Source organism: Triturus cristatus, chromosome 4_2 (genome assembly GCF_964204655.1).
Source record: "Triturus cristatus chromosome 4_2, aTriCri1.1, whole genome shotgun sequence".
NCBI lineage: Eukaryota > Metazoa > Chordata > Amphibia > Caudata > Salamandridae > Triturus > Triturus cristatus.
This window is the reverse complement of record NC_140586.1, coordinates 325,877,169-325,895,385: the sequence shown is the minus strand read 5'-3', so window position 1 is coordinate 325,895,385 and position 18,217 is coordinate 325,877,169. Positions and strand designations below refer to the sequence as shown.

Below are 18,217 nucleotides of genomic sequence, written 5' to 3'. Positions count from 1 at the left end.
CCGTCAGTGGCCACGCGGAAAAACCTCCGCAAATTAAGAGAGGTGCTGTGTTTTGGTACAAAACCATTTTGGTCCCCATGTACCAACTCCGACACCGTTGGAGCCAGTCGTTCCGCCAATGCCTTAGCCAGGACTTTATAGTCCGCATTAAGTAGGGCAAGGGGGCGGTATGACCCCAGGTTGGTAGGGTCTCGCCCAGGCTTGAGTAGGGAGACCAAGTAAGCTTCTCGCATGGAAGCGGGCAGAGTGCCCTCTTCAAGAGCCGCAAGGTAGAGAGCATGTAGCTTGGGCACTAGCGTCTCCCGATAGGCCTTATAGTACTCCGCCGGGAGTCTGTCCGGTCCCGGCGCCCTCCCAGAAGCCAAAGAGACCACCGCATCTCCTACCTCCTCCACAGTGAGGGGGCCTTCAAGTGTGTCCTGGTGCTCATCTGGGACTGTGGGTAGGAGGGCGGCCTCCAAAAATCGATCCAGGTCTTGCGCCTGCCGATGCCCCGTCGAACGGTACAGGGTCGTGTAGTGTGCCGTCAACACCTGATGGATCTCCCGCTGCGTGTACACTGGCGTCCCGTCGGGCCCACAGATAGAGTCTATTGGGGCATGTGCCGTCTCCTGCCGGACCAGCCAGGCAAGTAACCGCCCTGCCCTGTCGGACGTAGCATGAATCCGAGCCGCATAGTTGTGACATCTCTGTCGCTCAAGTAATTCGGCGTGTCGTGCCCGGAGCCGCGCCAGCCGGACCGAGTCCCGACCTCCGCCCTCTCCATGCCGCTCGCACGAGAGAAGGCGTGACTCCAAGCCAGCAAGTGACAGTGCAAGACATCGACGGATATTCCCCGACGCGCCCAAGCAGTGTCCCCTAATGGTGGATTTATGTGCGTCCCACTCCGTCAGTTCGCTATCCGTCGTCCCGTCGTTCAGTTCATCTTCCAGGGCTGCCGGCTGGAGTCGCCACGTAGGGACGGGGGGCCGACCGGGATCCCATCGGAAATGCACTCTAAGAGGATTATGGTCCGAGTGGGTCCTGCCCAAATATTCTGCTTGGACTACCAGGGGAGTTAGAGCGTGAAAGCCCACCACCCTGTCAAGTCGGACATGAAGGTCATGCACCGCCGAGTAGTACGAGTAGATGCGGTCACCGGGGTGCAGGTTGCGCCACATATCAACTAATGGCCAGCGCGACAGCCAGTCCGTGAGGCTCCGCGCATTCGAGACCGCCTGCGTCCTCCAGAGGGGCGGGTAGGACCTATCTAGGTGTGTATCAAGGACTGAGTTAAAGTCCCCGCCCAGTAGCCAGGGGAGACCCACGTATGGTGCCAGCACCGTGGATAAGTGATCTAAGAACGACGGATGCTCAACATTTGGGGCATACAGAGAGCCTAGCAGTATGTGCTGGCCATTGAGCCTCCTACGGACCAAAGTGTATCGCCCGGCGGAGTCAACCACTGTTTCCGTGCATGTAAATGGCGTGCCCGCCCTCACCCAGATCAGTGTGCCACGGGCGTGTGCGGAGTATGTGGTCCCAAAAAGTTGGCCCATCCAACGGACGCGCAGTCAGCTGAGCTCAGGTTGTGTCATGTGGGTCTCCTGAAGTAGGGCGATGGCTGCCTTATGCCGCTGCAGATAGGTGAAAACAGAATAGCGGCGCGCCGGTGTGTGCATACCCCGTATATTCCATGTGATTACGTTGGTGTCAGCCATCTAAAGTAAGCAAGGTGTGTATGGGCCTCGGGGCCAGGGTCGGGTCAGTCAGAGGGAAAACCCCGATTGTGAATGTCATGCCGGTATGTTGCAACAAAAAATCTAACAAAAGAACTTTGGCGCGCTGCGGGGCGCATCTAACAACAGTCAATGTCAAGAACTGTGTAACTGTCAGGGCAAACCCCAAAGTGGGAATTCGTCCAAACTACAAGCCAAATGCCTATGGATGAAACTGAGCCAGGTGTTGGCTAGCGGGTGCGCGGTGCGACTGTAACTTACGCAGGTGACCGTGTCACTGCGCTACCCCTACATGCGCCTTGTGTGCCTCCTATGGTGCGAATAGTGTTGAGCATGCGTAAGCGGCTGAACTGTGCCTACCCACCCCACCCGCCGCTGTCCTTGTGTATCCTGTGTGCCCCCCCCCCGGAGCTGCACTGCCCGCCACCCCACTCACCCAAGGCCTCACAGCCGGTTTGTGTGTGTCGATGTGAGGTTCTACCCTTCGTAGAGCAGGAGGATAAGAGGACTAGTAGTCACCACGGCACCCAGGCCCATTCTCGCCACCCCACACGCCAGCAGTTCCCACCACCCCCCCCCCCCCATTCAGTTCACATGATGTGATCAGCAGTTTGGGGTGTCACCACTGGCAGCACTTGATCGTCTGAGAGCATGATAGACGGGGAGGACGATCTACTAGTCTCAGGCTCACTATCCTCACGGGCTGCCACTTCTCCTTGGCTGCTCACAGATCCCATGGTGGCCACCGCCTCCAGGGCTTCCTGACGCTCCAGTCGCATTTTCTCTGGACTGGGCGCCACAGCAGGGGCCAACCCCACCGGTCTGCGAGACTCCCTACGCCGCCGCCGCCTCGACCTTCTCTCCTGCTGTCCGCCAGCTCCCGGGTCCGGCGGCCTCTGGCCCCTGTGCAGCCCCGCTTCCTCCAGCCAGTCCCAAATGTCTGACGGGGCGTCAAAGAAACGAGTCCCCTCATTCGTGGCCACCCTGAGGCGCGACGGGAACAGCAGTGAATATGGAATCTGCAACTCGCGCAGCTGTCGTTTCACTGCCAGATAGTTGCTCCTCCGCTTCTGGACCGTCGCCGTGTAGTCCGGGAAAAGCATCACTTGGCTACCACCCACTGTGATGGCCTCCAACTTCCGAGCCTCGCCGAGTACCACGTCCCTGTCTCGATAATTGAGAAGTCGGAAGAGGAAGGGACGCGACCGAGCCCCGGGGATAGGCCTCCGCGCCGGGACCCTGTGCGCTCGCTCCACTACAAATTGTGGGGAGAGTACCCCCGGAGGAAGAATGTCCCGCAGCCATCCCTCAACAAACTGCTCTGGTTTCCGCCCTTCCTCGCCTTCCGGAAGACCCACCACACGAACATTGTGGCGCCGAGAGAGACCTTCCGCATCCTCGGCACGATCCTCCAGGGTGTGAACACGATCGATCAAGTCCTGTAAGGCTATGGTGTGGTTGCGCACCACAGGCTGGACTTCCTGGAGCTCTTGGCGTTGTTGTGCGACGGAGTCCACTAACTTGCGGTGGTCCGCATGTAGAAGGGTGAAGTCAACCGTGACTTTGTCAATGCGGGATTCCAAGGAGGCCCTAGTCTGCTCCAGGGTGGTGCCCAGCCGATCCACCGCCGCCAGCATGGCATCCATCTTGGTCTCAAGGGTTGTCGCCTGTGGTTCTGTGCCACCTCCAGTGCGTCCTGGTGCCAGACCGTGGCCCTCCTCTCGCAGTCGGGCCTCATTCGGCTTGTTCCGCAGCCGACCCATGGCCAACTGTTGTGCCGACGGCATTCGTTGTCCACTTGACAGGCAATCCCAGTCCCCGGTTCCGCACTGTCAAAGGACAGGAGAGCCTACATCACTCCCCCACCGCCAATGCTGAGGAGAAGAAGGGAAGAGTGGGGGGCCTTTCACGGGGTCCTCTGAGTGACTGCCGCTGCCACCGCCTCACAAATGTCTACGGACCAATGTCTTCAGGTCCCCGAGTCCGACAGGTCCGCCTCGTAGCAGCCTCACAGGATGGCCGTGTCCCCTGACAGGCGACTCCCTTCCGCTCCGACACTCGTGCCTCGCCTCAGACCGTCAGCCGGCGAGGTCCCTACCAGCTCGACAACGACCACATCGCAGTCCTAGGGGTTCCACAGATTCAGCTACACCTGGGCCCGCTCCTCCGTTGCCGTTAATCGGGACTCCTCTTGCGGCCAGAGCTCCCACCGACCGGTCACTGCCAGCTCCCACCAGCCAGCACGTAGCTCTCGTACTAACTCCGGCTCATGTCGGGTACGCAGAGACTGGAGCCCCACCACTTCCGGTTGGAGCCTCCGGGGCACCTGCCGGCTCCAGGTATTGCCACCGCTGGGGGGCTCAGGCAGCTCCCCGCTCCACAATAGCCGCACGCTTCAGTTTCCTTGCCGGGTCTGCGGACCCACAGCTATTGAGCGAGCCACTCCTAGGGCACCAGGACACACTTAAACTGTGACTGGCTGCCCCAGCACTGTTATCAGCACTCTCCGCCAGAGCCATCGCTGCGCCTCAGTCCACGAGGAGGTCCACCTTGCCTCTCAGGTCTCCCCGCCACGGCACCCGGATTTCCCAGTACGCCGGGTGGTAGCTCCGTGGGACGGACCCAGGCAGCTCCAAAGGGCAACACACCTCACAGCACTGGAGGCCGATCCTGACCAGGGTGTCCTTCCTCTCCCCGGGGAAATCGCCACAGGCTCCTCTCCCCACGGTGTCTCACCGGGCTGTGGCCCGTAGCGCCTCCCGTGGGCAGTCAGCACCACCGCGCCGGCCTCGCATTCAGCGCCGTGCCCCGGCCTAATCAGCCACCGGTTCCGCCGCTCCTTACCGGCACCACTATCAGTCTCCGTGGCCCCAGCAGGTCGCCGCCAGATCGCCTCCGTCGCAGGAGTCGCGGCGCACGCGGCCCAGTCGCCGCGCGGTGAGCCGCGGCCTGGAGTGCCCCTCGCGGCCGGCCGCAGTCCGCCGCCCGCTCCGCGGTCTTCACCGGTGCCAGCTACAGGGGGTTGCGAGCCGTCCCCAGTTCCGAATTTCTCCAGGAGGTCGCGGGGTACGTTCATGCAGCGGGTGGTGGTGTCTGCAGCCCCAGTTCGCACCGCTGCCAGGAGAATTTGCAGGGTGATGGCACCAAGCTGTGGGAGCTTCACGCACTGGCGACCATCTTGCTAGTGCGCCACCTAGCGCCCCCTACAAGTAAGATATTTCATGGGCAAAGTACAAATATTTAAAAAGCAGTGACGTTTGTACAAAGATAAAAGATTTAAGAACTTTCAGAAATAGCAGCAATGTTTCACTTTAAAGGAAAAATGCGCGAGTTTCAAGGAGCACAACTAGCAGCATCACCTGATGTCAGATAGAGCATATAAAGTTACAGTCTTTGACTTGTTTGACTTTATAGGCCAGTCTGCTTTATTGTTCATTTCATATCATGTCAGTTCGCTGTCTGTAAACCTGAGAGCTGCTACCAGGGTGAGAAGAGCCTCTAGTTCACTACTTACCTTCTAGAGTGAATTTTCGTATGTTCTGTTTCTAGTCTGGAGATTTCAGTCTCTAGGCCAGTTTCTCTTTTTTGCTAGATATACGAATGTGGCTGTGTGAGGTGTCCTCTCAAGACTTTTACTGTGACATCCCATATAATAGCTCAAGGTATACTCACTGTTCCATAATCAGCTACTTAGTTTCTTAGGACTTAAGCTCTTAATAGTGGGTGACAAAATTTGATTCAGTTCAGTTTCGAGAATGGTATCGATTGTAAACGCTATCGCTGGTCTGTGCCGCCATTACTGGGGCATATTGAGAGGATTTGTGTTTCTTGGTTTGTGGTCTCTGTTAGGTCTGAAAGAGGTGCTGAAATCAGTTCAGTTGATGTGTGAGTGTGGTTTGTGAACATGCAAGAAGAAAGTGTAGTCCCTTTCTGTTGAAAGGACTGTAGACCATATGTCCACTAAGTTCTTGTTTGTGAGGTCTGAGACCTGCAATGGAGTGACTATTAGGCTGTGCCAAGTGGAGGTTATGACCTTGCTGCCTGCAAATCCTGTTATTGTGGGGACTGGATGGGCATAAAATGCCTCTTTGTCATCAGTAGGACCGTGTGTTGAACAGACGGTGCCGGGTTTGTCATAAATGTGACCTCTGATTTCCACTATTCCACCATCGCGATCTCTATATTTGTATTTTCCACTGGAAGTTTCTTCCAATCCTGATCAGTATAGCTAATACTTTGATTTTGTTTTTGGCTGTAGAGTTATATTGTGCGTGATGAAGTTTATATCTTAGCCTGGTAATATCTACTGTTAGCTGGTGTGTCTCCTGAAGTAATACCACGTCTGTGTTATTGGTACGAAGCCCTTTGAATAAAGCCTTTCGTTTTATGGGGAAATTGAAGTCTTGGGTGTTTAATGCCAAGAATTTAATTTCAGGCCCTTTTTCATAGTTTTCTATGTGTGTTCAACCAGAGTGAGTCTTCTGAGTGAGAGTACTCTCTAAGCCCAGGTCTCAAAATATGTATAAACAAACCATTTCATAAACCAAATAGCTTTTCCAAACAAGGTTAATCATCATTATTATATTCCAAATGCGGCAATTATTGAACCTAACATTTGTGATTATGTTAGGCAAGCTGTGTGGGTCACCCAGGTTTTAGGAGCCCCTTGGATAGAGTTTTCTCTCTGTGTTCTTTCTTACAATTATGTTTTTCGTACAGTTACTAATTGAGGCATTTTGCGTTTAGCAGTCCTACCGACACAAGGAGTTTCCCTGTAGAGGCCTGACATGGACATGCTTGTAGTTGAGAGAGTCCTTCAGGATATTCCAAAGATCAATGTGACCTTTGGATTAGTTCTTAGTGGTTCGCTGCTCCATAAGAGCATTGAATCTTTTTGTATTCTTTTTGCACTTCTCATTTGTGGAAAGGTCTGTTAGTTGTGACTCGTTTTGGTGGCCTCCATGCTTTTGGTCTTCGGTCAGTGTCTGGATCAGGGTTTGTCTCTAGAGCATCGTCACATCATAATTTTTTCTTACTTTCCTCTTTGCCCTTTTCATCTGCTGTGGCTTCCATTGTGGTCACACATCTTTGGTAGAGCTATTATCTTGTACCGCTCTGGTTCCAGACACAGCAGTTCAGCAGTCCCTTCTCTAGTGGTCACAGAGTGCTGTCTTTCAGTCAGCAAAAGGGCATACTTATATTTTCTCTCTTTGAATCTAAGGATTAAGCCATGGGGTGGAGGTGTGGGGGGATTGTGACACCTAAGCCCAGTGATGGCAGATGTGTAGTTCCTGAGCTCATCTGCCCGGTTGCATTTTGCTCAGCCCCAGTCCCCTAGAGGTGGATCCCAACTATGCCTAACCACTCTGCTAACGGGGTGGACTCCTCCCACTCGACAGGGGTCTCTGCAGGCCCCTAGGCAAAGACACTGTCCCTCGTGCCTGAGGTTGGACGAGACGCCGTGAGAGACCATGAGGCCGCGCTTGTCAGAGCTGTGGCAGGACCACGGAGACTGCAGGCTGCGGCAGTGCACACCAGTGGACACCACCAACCAGCGTGGGTTCTGAAGGGGGACAGAGCCTGCACTCGCTATCCCATGTCCTTCACACCCTCTGGAGGCTGCACCTGGTCCCGGGAGAGAAAGCCCAAGAAAGTGCGCTGCATCGTGGGTGGGTGCCTGGGGGAAACACCAAAGGACTACAGCTGGCTCCCCTGCAACTGGAGAACGCATCCGGCATGGGTTTCACTGTGGTCCCCGGGAGGGGGACCAACATGTGGTGCCTTGGCCCAGAAGATCGGGCATGAGGTGGCAGGAGTCTGCCAAGTGCCCAAGCTGCAGCGCTGACCGACATAAGCCCTGCCAACCAGCACCCGCCGTGTCCCCCTAGTGACTGCAACCGGCCTGGGGGCAACACGCCGGGAGGAGTGAGATGCGGGAACTGTTGCAAGCTCCTTCAGGACACCGAGAGACATTGCTGTTGACGCCCCTTTGTTGGTGTGGAGGATGATTCCCTGCCAGGGGACGCCAGGGGGGAGTCTTTCACTACAGGTGTCTGTGAGAGTCTCGCTGACCTGCACCTCCACAGTGACCTCAGAGCTCACCTTCTTCCCTGGAGACGATAGTTTGGGAGTGCTACTAGTTTCTCTGAGAATGTACCCACGATGACCTGTGACCTCCAGAGGGACCCTGCGTTTTTGTGGCACTGAAGCTGCTGGGGCCCCACCATTGCACTTCTGGACCACAGCCCTTCTGATGGTTCCCCTACAGGTGCCCCCTGCCCTCGTCTTGCCCGTCCCAGCAGTGCACTTTGTGTGTGGACCTCTTGGTGTACCCCGAGTTGACTGGTCACCGGATGTCCCACAACTCTACTCTGAGAAGGACTCGGACACCCAAACACCCCTACACCACGCTACTATAATCTGCCGCCTCTTGGACCATGGCCAAAGGCAGGAGCAAGAGAGATTCTACCATTAAAACATTCCTCCAACTGCCACCTCAGCACCCCTTGGGGGGGGAAAAGGCACCTCCACTGTCTGGAATGGATGGGCCTGGAAGCCTGGCAGATGGCGAGCTTCAACTGGTCACGAGGGACTTGCTACTCCAACTCTTCGAGGAGCTCTGATATGAACATAAGGAAGTCAAGACTGACTTCCTGCAGAATCTCGGCGTCCTCCTGTGGGATGTCGATGACATAGGAGAGAGGGTGGCCCAGACCTGAAGGTAAACAATTATAGTAATGGGAAAACATTTGGCTACATCTTGGCATCTATACTGACCTTGGGAGGGATGGCTGAAACTCGAGGTGAAAAGATCAGATAATATTTTGGACGTAAAATACCGATATCTAATTCTACTATAAGCGGCCTCCAAAGTATAATCTTGGATTTAGAAAGCATACGAACATATTCCAAACAGAATAGACATGCCATAGACTTTCTCCTGGCCCAAGAAGAAGGGATATGTGCCATAGTGAAAGATAGGTGCATTATGGAGATACGAAATGAGGAATGCACAATAACAGCATATATACAGGAATTAGTTGATAACTTGGAAGGCCTGAAGAGTGAAAATTGGAATTGGGGTCTATCCTTAGAGGACTGAGGCTGGTTAGTAAAGGATATTGCGTTACGGATGGTGGTGCTGGTACTTTGTTTCCTCATACAGGCTCTACCGCCATGTATATCTGCTTGCATTCCCCACACTCACCACAAACAGTAATGATGTCTAACACACTCCTGAGGCAATAAAGAAAATGATGAAGATAGAAATGAGTCAATGGGTCAAGGAACCAAAATGTTGAACAAATGTTCAAAGGGCGTTTTGAGAAAGCATATGTGTGCTGCATGCTGGTTGAACAGTAGTTCTTCCATTTTGAATGTTTGTCAGCATTTCATAATGTGTGCTTGTTCTAGTCTCTTTTGCGTGAACTTAAGTTCATAAGTTCATGTAAGATGTGAAATAGGAAAGTTCTGATAACTGTTTTTGCTTGTTGATTCTGAGGAAACAAGAGAAAAGCTGCTCATAAGATAGGAACACCTGTAGCAGATGTGCTGACCACAAGTACAGAGGTCACTGAAAGTGTACGCTTGTCTTTCTTAGCTTATGTACATAGGCGTCAACTGTCAAAACCTTTATCTTTTAACTGTTTGCACGTGCTGATGATTCCGCTTGCACCATGCATTTCAATGGAAACTGTTTTGTATCAAATCTGTGTGCTGGTTGCATCCGGCAGAGTGTGGTATGAAGCTTACGGCTTCACATCTTGCAGTTCGAACTTGCAATAAACTGTCTTCACATCTGCAACTGTTTTGTTGTCTGCTCTTTGACAGTACGTAATTTCTTAGATGAAATTGAAAGGTGGCACTCTCTGGAGCACTTTGCCAGCCATTTTAGGCCCCATGCAAGCATTGCTGCCACATGAGTGCTTGAGTTACGCTCGTCCTGCCCTCAACTGCCTGGACTTGGCATGCCCTGGGTTACATCTTTGCTCTACGTTGAACTTCAAGCCTCATGTGACCCTGCTACAGAGTGTCCATTCTGGATTTAGTTCACTTCCCAGGAATATTGAGGTGGATAAATGTGCTGGGGATTTGCCAAAGGTACTTATTACCATACATACCAATTCTCCTTCAGACGATGATAGTGACAATATTGGTGTGGCTGGTAAAGTCAAGGGACCTTGGTCTGAGGTGACTATTGAAAGGATTTCCGTAAACATGATTGTAGGAAGCTGGCTCTGTATATGATATTGCCACTAGGTGGTAATACCATGCACAGAATCCAGGGGTTCCCCAAAAGTGTACAGGGCTTAATGTAAAACCCAAAGTGCTCTATTTGGGGTAGTGTGGTCAAGCAGCCTTAGGCCTAACAAAGAGGAGTGTAAGACATTTATGTCACAACAGTGATCAATAATGGACACAAATCAAGAAGGAGATCCAGATCAATTTAAGAAAAGTATAGTTTGTTTATATTTTATTTTAGGACTAGGGTCTTCGCATTAAGTAAGTGCGATTCTCATTAATAATACTTTTCAGGTTTGAGAAGGTTGACAATGCGAATTTCAGAGCAGTTCAATATTGTCCAGTGGAGGAAAACAATTGTGCGGTGTAACAGGTACATAGATCACTTACAGGTCCAGTCTTCGGGTGTCTCAGACCAACACTGCGGGCAATGTCGGTCATGGGTGACTGGGGCACCCAGCTTTGCGGGATTCGGTCTCTACGCCATGGAGGTCGATGCTGGCACTGATTTACCTTTTCTGGTAGAGATAGGATCTAGCTGCAGATTCCTCACTGACTCATCCATCCTTCCCGCTCTGCAAGCTGATTTATCCTTTTGTCTACCAGATCCCTTTACGAGCACTCACTTGCCTTTCATTAGGTTTTAAAATTTTAAAAAATCATTTTACAAAAAGAAGATTCTTTGTGGGCACACTGTTTCCATAAGCAGTTTCTATAAGGGGTTTGGTATTTTTAGCATAGAAAATAGTCACAGAAGAAACTGATGTCAGTGCGCGGAGGGGAGGGGGTGGGGGGGGGATGAGAGACTTATATGGACTCTGTCAATGTCACAGCCAGTGGAAGACGTCGCTACATAGTCTCCCGGCTCCCTCTACCGACTCGCAGAGGTACTGCTGTAGAACATTTTCCAGATCTAGTTTTGCGTCTGGGGATAATATAAAGGTAAGAAATCTGCGGCTAGATCTAGTCTCTGCCAGATAATGCATTACCGAAGGTAAGTAACTTATTCTTTTATCAAAATCTTATAATGAATACTTTTTTACTTGAATAAAAAGGGAAGCTTGATTTGTCTATATTCGTTAAGCGCAGTGCTTTCAAAGAAGACATGTAAGGCAAATGATCGGTATTCTGGACAGCCTACTGCACATAAAAACCTTCTTCTGATGTTTGAGAGGTAGCTTCCAAAGACAGGACTTCTCTTGTGTGCATTCGCATCTCATGAAATTCAGCTCCTTGAACATATTTTCGTTTTTCCCCAGCTTTCTGATCTTCCTCATGTGCACAGGCAATCAGCTGTTTCTTGTAGATGGCTCATTCAACACTGCAGCCTCTGCCTCTTGAATCATTGCCTACGTGTTATTTCTTGTCAAAAAAATTACCTCTTGGTCAATTTTCTCTATTGCCATATGGTACGGCATTTTAAGTGCACATTCCATGGTCCATAGTGAAATTTACGCTGCCCCAACGACAACACTAGTAGGTGCAGTTCCTGTTTCAAGGGTGTGTCCATAGGAACCAAAACTCTTCTACTGAGATTTGGCATGCTGTAGAAAACCTTCCTCGTGCCAACCTAAAATTCCTTTGCACCTTAATCATTGAATCACAGAAAAAACAACTTTTTCTACAGTACGAGGCGGACAGCTACACTCAGCCTCCCTGTTCATTCGGCTTAATAACGGGATGTGGAGCCGTACGACTCAAACCGCTGCACCTCTCCTGGCTTTTGCTAGAGTGGAATACACCATACAATAAGAACCTTTGAAAAACTATATAAAAAGATTTCCCATCTCCACACCGCTGTCAGAAAGCAGAGCAAAACAAGAAGAGGGAGAGGCGAGTGACCATTTGTTACAGAAAGGAGGAGATCTAGAAACTGAAGAAAGACTTCAGTTATTAAAAGCTTTGGTAAAGCACTGTTCTTCTTGGCCCATGTTGACAGTTTGGCTCTTATAGTGAGTGGGATGCACTAACGTACAGTTCCAGCCCTCCAAATCACAGACTTCAGTGACTTGATCAAGACCTTCAACTCCATTCATACACGCCCCCACTGGACAGCAGCATTGTCCGGACTGCAGTTGCTGGAAGCTACATGTTATTGTAAGCCAGAGCCAACTGTCCTTATCTTTTAATGAATGTGTCGACATTGTTTGTACTAATGTGCATTGCCTTTGTGAGTTAACACTGTTGTTTTTTTTGTGATTGAAAAAAACATTTTTGAATTCTCTTTTACAACAGTTCATTAAAGAAATGTCAGAGCCTAAGCTGAAGAAGAAAAAGTCTGCTAAGAAAAAGCATGGCTCCCCTAACAGCAGCAAAAAAGTAAGAAGACATTTAGTATGATGGTTTTAAAACAATGTTGTTATTTCAGAGCCATTTCTGCTACCGTTATTGATCCAAGGTGAGCCAAAGCCAACTTGTCTTGGATTTAATACGCAGCAGTGTAGTTATTGGCTTTGCCACAGCTTGTTTGCTTTGGATGTGTTATGACAAAAAACAATATTGAAAGATGTCTGCCCAGGTGTGTGCATGAGTGGGTGGCCATATTAGTATGTTTTTTTGTTTATTCAGAAAGTATAACAAAAAGTAACTGCAAGATGTCTGCCCGTGTAGGGCATGTTTTGTACCTGGATGGCCATCTTTTAATGTTTTTTGTGATAGTTATTTAAAATGAATTCCGTTCCAAGGTTGCTGACTGCTGCTATTAGCTTTGCGAAAGTTTGCTCCACAGTTATAGAAGCATTGGCAAAGCCACTATAGTACCAGAATCTTGTGGCCTAAATATTGTCTGAAAAAAATATTGTGTCCTAAATATTGTTTACTGAACTATCCCCCCAATTGGAGTTAATAATGGAAAAATAAACTCAAGCTTTATTTTTGAAAGCTATTTAGGTAACAATATATTCAGATGATACTTATGCTATTGCAATTATGACATACAATCCCAATATGAATAGGCACAGGATCCCAATATGAATAGACACAGGGAAGCAACAGGAAGTGGGAATAGAGAAGGTAGCATGAGACCGAAGGAGTGAGAGCACTGGACAAGCGGGGGTAGGTGGGAGAGAGAGTGGTGGCTGGGAAGGCAGGGGAGCTCCGGTTTACAGCCTTGAGCCACAGATAAGAGAGTGGGTGGGCAAGAAGCTGTGAGGCAAGGATATAAAATAGTCCCTCGTGCACTGTAATTCAAGCACTCCATAAAAGACAAAAGGGCACGTAAAAACAGTCAGTACATTGGTGATACAGTCAGTAGCCTAAGAACTAATCTTAGATGTGACTGACAATGTCTCAAGCCAATAGCTGAAGGAAGCAGTACATAAAAAGCCAATGGTTGAGATGGGCTCGCCTGAAGTGCACTCTGAGCATAGGGATGATGCAAGGTCTTTCCACAGTAGAATTCTAAAGTTGTCTCTAGGGAAGACCTAAAACAAGCATTGGCATAGCCAATAGCTCTCGCCTTTGGGACCTTATAAGTGTTTAGCCATGCAACGGTTGATGTTGTTGCACCAAGGATATTGTGCTGCAGAACTAAATACTTATAAGGTCCCAAAAGCTAGACCTATTGGCTATGCCAATGCTTGTTTCACCTCCAGCTGGGCCGAAGTTAAGGGGCCATCCGGTCTCCTTTTGTTTGTATATGCTGACTGGGGGCCGCCTGAAACCTTACATTTAAATGTAAATGCCACAGAGGGAAACAAAGGCACACAGCTTGCCTTCTCTTCACAGGTACTTAAGAGAGGCATGCTTTTGCCTTTGTTGCCCTGTATATAAATGCAGACACTGTAAGACTGTCAGCTGGGTTAGTCTGTCCCAGTATTTACACAAATAATTTAAAGAGCAATATTTTATTTCTTTTATAGCGCTACATCGTTACGTCATGAGGTCATTTGCATATTGTCTTACTTACTCAGTCCCCCTACTTCTTTTGATAGGACTTGTGCCCTGGGTGGCTGGTATCCAAGAGGTTTATAAACCTAGAGTAGAGATCGCTTTGACTGGTACTTCTTTGCTCCTGCAACTCACTATCCTACACCCTGTCCTGTGTCACCACTTGGGCTGCTGAACGAAGCACTCTGCAGCTTCATCCTTGTTTCTTTCTGGAAAGCAAAATTGTTGGTTTGGACCTCGGTCTCTCCCTTAACCAACTGGTGGTTGCCTTGAGTCCGAACCAACAACAACTTCCTCTATAAGCATGTCTGACTGGCAGTATTAGTAAGTAGTTCGATAGCAGGCGTCAGTGCAGTACCTTATCCAGTCCTGGTTTTATTCTTGTGTATTCTAGGACCTGTAATTTTGTTTCTCCGTTTGTAAATGATAGACTACAAGTCCTAGAATACCAAGGGAAAAACGGGACATCAGGATGAGCTAATCACACAAGATATGGGCAGAGTCACGCGTATTATCGTAGTTAGAAGGACTAGCTACAAAGAGAATAAACATAGATCTTCAACACGCGCTGATCACATTAAAAATGAGCTTTCTAAAAACAGTTTAATGGGACTACTACTGCATATTTTCCGAACTTTGCAAATGCATACCGAGCATGTACATTCTCGAGAAGTTTGAATTACAATAATAGAGAAAGCAAAGGAAAAGGCGGGAGTGACTATTAGTTTGCCACACAAAGTGCTTTAACCCAACCTGTCGCTCTCCTGTTTCTCAATAAAGTATATGCTCGGAGTAGAAAATAATTTTTTTTTTTAGGCAGTTGCTGTTTGAGTGCCGAATGGAATGCAAGCTGTTCGCGGAAATGAGTATTCACGGAAGCCGAGGCTTGATTACGGCGGCCATTTCATCGCGTTAGCTGTAATGTCGTGACCATGATGCGATACGCCTTGAGCGTACACATCAAGTCACGTGGCTACTGTTAATAAAAGACGGTCGCGCACGTACGTACGCCACTAGGGCTACGACGGCGGACCTCACACAACGTTACCTGGTCTCCTGGTCTTTATATGAGCCTGGGCCTCTAGTCGCGACTTCCCGGCGGTCGCTGTCCCGCAGAGCCACTTGCGGGAGCCGGAGAACACTACATTAACTGGCGACGAGGGTGGGCGTGCCCTCGCCAGCGTGCAGTGCGCTGGTGTGGCGGCAGCGAGCGCTACTCCTGGCTCGCGGCGCTCGTGCCCCAGCACGCGTCGTGAGGTGCTGTTCCTCGCGCACCACGTGGAGCGCCTGATGTGTGGTGCAGCCGCGCTGCCCTGCGGAACGCTGCCGAAGTCGCGCACGAGGCGCGAGAAGCATCGGCCTGCCGGCCACGTGGTCTGGGCCTCAATCGTGCCGGTCGTGGCGCCCTATCGCGCTGAGTCCTGAGTTTGGCTGCTGGTCTCGCTGCAAGGTGGAGGCAGCTCCTGACACGCTCTGTGAGTACCTGTTGCCCCATAAATGTAAAGGATAAGGGGGAAAGTCAACCCCACAGTGCAGAGGACCGGCCCTCAATGACTTTACACCAGAGGGAGGCCTAGTAGTCGGGTGCAGGCCTTGTGCACAGTGAGGAGCCTTAAGTGACCGTGCACAGGGAGAAGGGGGAGCCCGCCCACACGGCCCTGCAACAAGTATCTCCAGGGCAAAGGAGTGCATTGTGACGCTGCGAGCGGTGAGCACCCCAGAAAAGGGGAAAGGCCCACAAGGACTGGGGGCACAGCAGGCGGCCACACACACTCGGAGGTCAGAAAGGACCACGCACAAAGCTAAGCAATAGCAATGGCCACGATACCACCGATAGAACCATTTGTAGTAGAGGGATCACCCTCTTCGCTTGCGGCCAAGTGGAAGGACTGGGAGGATCGCCTGCGAATATTCTTCGAGGCCACCAATGTTCATAGGGACCAGAAAAGGGCAATGATTATACACCTGGGTGGAAAAGACATTCACAACATCGTCAAAACACTAGCGGAGGCCACTCCCAGAACACACCAGACACTGATAGCCGCCCTCAATGAACACTTCGAACCGATGGCCAACCAAGACTACGAGAGGTTAATCTTCCGACAAGCGCGCCAGCTTCCGGAAGAATCGCTAGACACTTATCAGGCCCGCCTGAAGAACCTTGCAGCCACGTGTGGGTTCCGTGATGAGACAGAAGAAATCAGGGGGCAGATCATCCAGGGCTGTGCGTCGGCCACGCTGCGAGAGCGCATACTAGAAGAGTCCGGGAAGCCACTGGCGGAAATCCTGACCATGGGTCGGACCAAAGAACTGTCGAAGGCGCGGGCGGCGCACATGAAAGCCGCTCTTCAAGCACCGGTGAAAACCGAGCCGGTGAATGCGGTGTCGACCAGACCCACACAGAGGTGGGGCAAGGAAGGAACGGGAGCACCCTCCCAAGGACAGGCCAAGTCGTGCGGGTACTGCGGAGGATCGCCGCACTCAGCAGCAGAGTGTCCTGCGAAAGGCAAAAGGTGTTAGGGGTGCGGAAGGTTCAATCATTTTGAAAAAGTATGCCGGTCAAAGAAGTACCGCAAGCCCCGACAAGTGGCGAACACTCTCAAGGAGGAGAAGCCAGCACCCAGCGACATGGATGACGATGAGGAGGAAGAGAGAGTGGTGCACAAAATCCACATGATTGGCACCACCACCCACAAGGCAAGACGCCTACCACAATGCAGTATCCGAGTAGGATCTCAGGAGGTCACCGCAGTTGTAGATACCGGGGCCACCATTAACATCATGGCCGCACCCCTACACAGCACCATGAACCCGATGTGAGAAGTTGGCCTGATATATGATGTCACTAGTTCTAGTGTACACCTTGTATCAGTCCAAACAACCCTTATGGTGGTTGGTTGTAAAGTCAACCTTATAGACCAGCTATCCTAGTATTAGCATGGACAAGAGCAGTCTTAGGCTAAACTCTGTATGGCATGTGAAGCCAGCTGTTATACCATTTGCAATCCCTTGAATACCAAATGAAAGGACACCACAACAGATATATATGAAAATAGAATGTATGTATTCTAGTCAAAATACCCTCAGCACTCTTTATGAGATTCGAGGTAAGTACAACACAGTCTTATTTAAGCATACATAAGTCACACAGGTAAGTAATACAGTTAGGCCCTAGGGGCCACACAAACCATATACTAAGTAAGTGGTATAAGTACCACTGTCACGAACACAGGTTAGGCCTAGGCCTAGGGAATCGCTGGGGCTACACTATACTACCAGTTACTAGGCCGCGGGAGGCCCACGGGATTCAGGTGCAGAGTGTTAACACTCACGCGTAATGCGTTAAAGTCGATAGAAATAGTGGTGTTTAGAAATAAAGAGTTTTAGGACACTTCGGAAAGAGCTAGGAGTTAGAGACTTGGAAACTAGACCCTAGGATAGTCAATACCCTTGTGAGCACCGGAGTACTCAGTTTACCTAGCCCACGGGCTGCGGGTGCATAGGTGTGAACTTGCATCGGGTTTCGTCGTCGACTCCTATGGATGCCTGAAGAAAAGGTGCTGACAGGCAGTCAGTGAAGAGTGTCCGGTGGATTCCAAGGTTGGAATCAAGAAGGAGGGTACCTGCAAGCAGAGGGGACAGAGTCTAGGTCACCAGCCAGGAGCCGGGAAGGAACCAGGAAGGAACCAGGCGATGTTGTGAAGATGCAGGTGAAGAGGTGAAGCTTGTCGCAGCAGCCACGGGTACCAGGAGGTGTCGAGGACAACCAGAACCAGGAGGCGAGCTGTCCCACGAGGGCTCTTGCTGTTGGCGGCGTCGTTGTCGAGTTTGGACCCAACAAGCCTTGGCAAGCGCAACCCACGCAGGATGAAAGATTCGCTTCTGTTGCAGACCAGGAAGGCCTGAGGTGCTTCTCTTTCGCAGGGAAGCAAGGGCCAGTCTGGAGGAGCCAAACCAGTGGTGGAAAGTCAAGGGTTCGTCGTCACTGAGGCTACTAGCCAACGGGCAAGCAACCGGACAGACGCGTCGAGCAGGAAAATGCAGAAGGGCCCCACGCAGAACTCGTGGAGTGTGGAGGGCTGATCTTCGGTGCAGATGGTCCTCGGGGTTGGGGCTTCTCAATCCCCAGAGCACAACTTCGAGGATGCCTCAGAAGCTGCGCTGGAAGCTAGTAGCCAATTTTCCCAGGTAGCCGGTCCCACGTCTCTCGTCGCCTCCACGGATCTCAGCTTTGCTGTGGATGTGGATCAGGGTCGGAGAAGTCTGGAAGTCAAGGCGCTGGTCGGGCTCTGCAGTCGGTTCCTCGTAGAACTTGGGCAAAGCAAACGGCAGGTCGCTTGTTGGTGCCTGTTTGCACAGGGTGGCCACTC

The 18,217-nt window shown here is 50.9% G+C and overlaps 1 protein-coding gene across 5 annotated transcripts in view; it reads left to right on the top strand.

Moving 5' to 3' along the window:
• SWT1 (SWT1 RNA endoribonuclease homolog) overlaps positions 1 to 18,217 on the top strand; it is a 976,200-nt gene that overhangs the window by 170,833 nt on the left and 787,150 nt on the right. For all 5 annotated transcript variants that reach the window (XM_085601694.1, XM_085601692.1, XM_085601689.1 and 2 more), the window contains one exon: positions 12,195 to 12,278. In XM_085601694.1, the coding sequence (XP_085457820.1) occupies positions 12,253 to 12,278 (26 nt within the window). In that variant the 5' untranslated portion in view covers positions 12,195 to 12,252. The remainder of the gene's footprint in view (positions 1 to 12,194; positions 12,279 to 18,217) is intronic.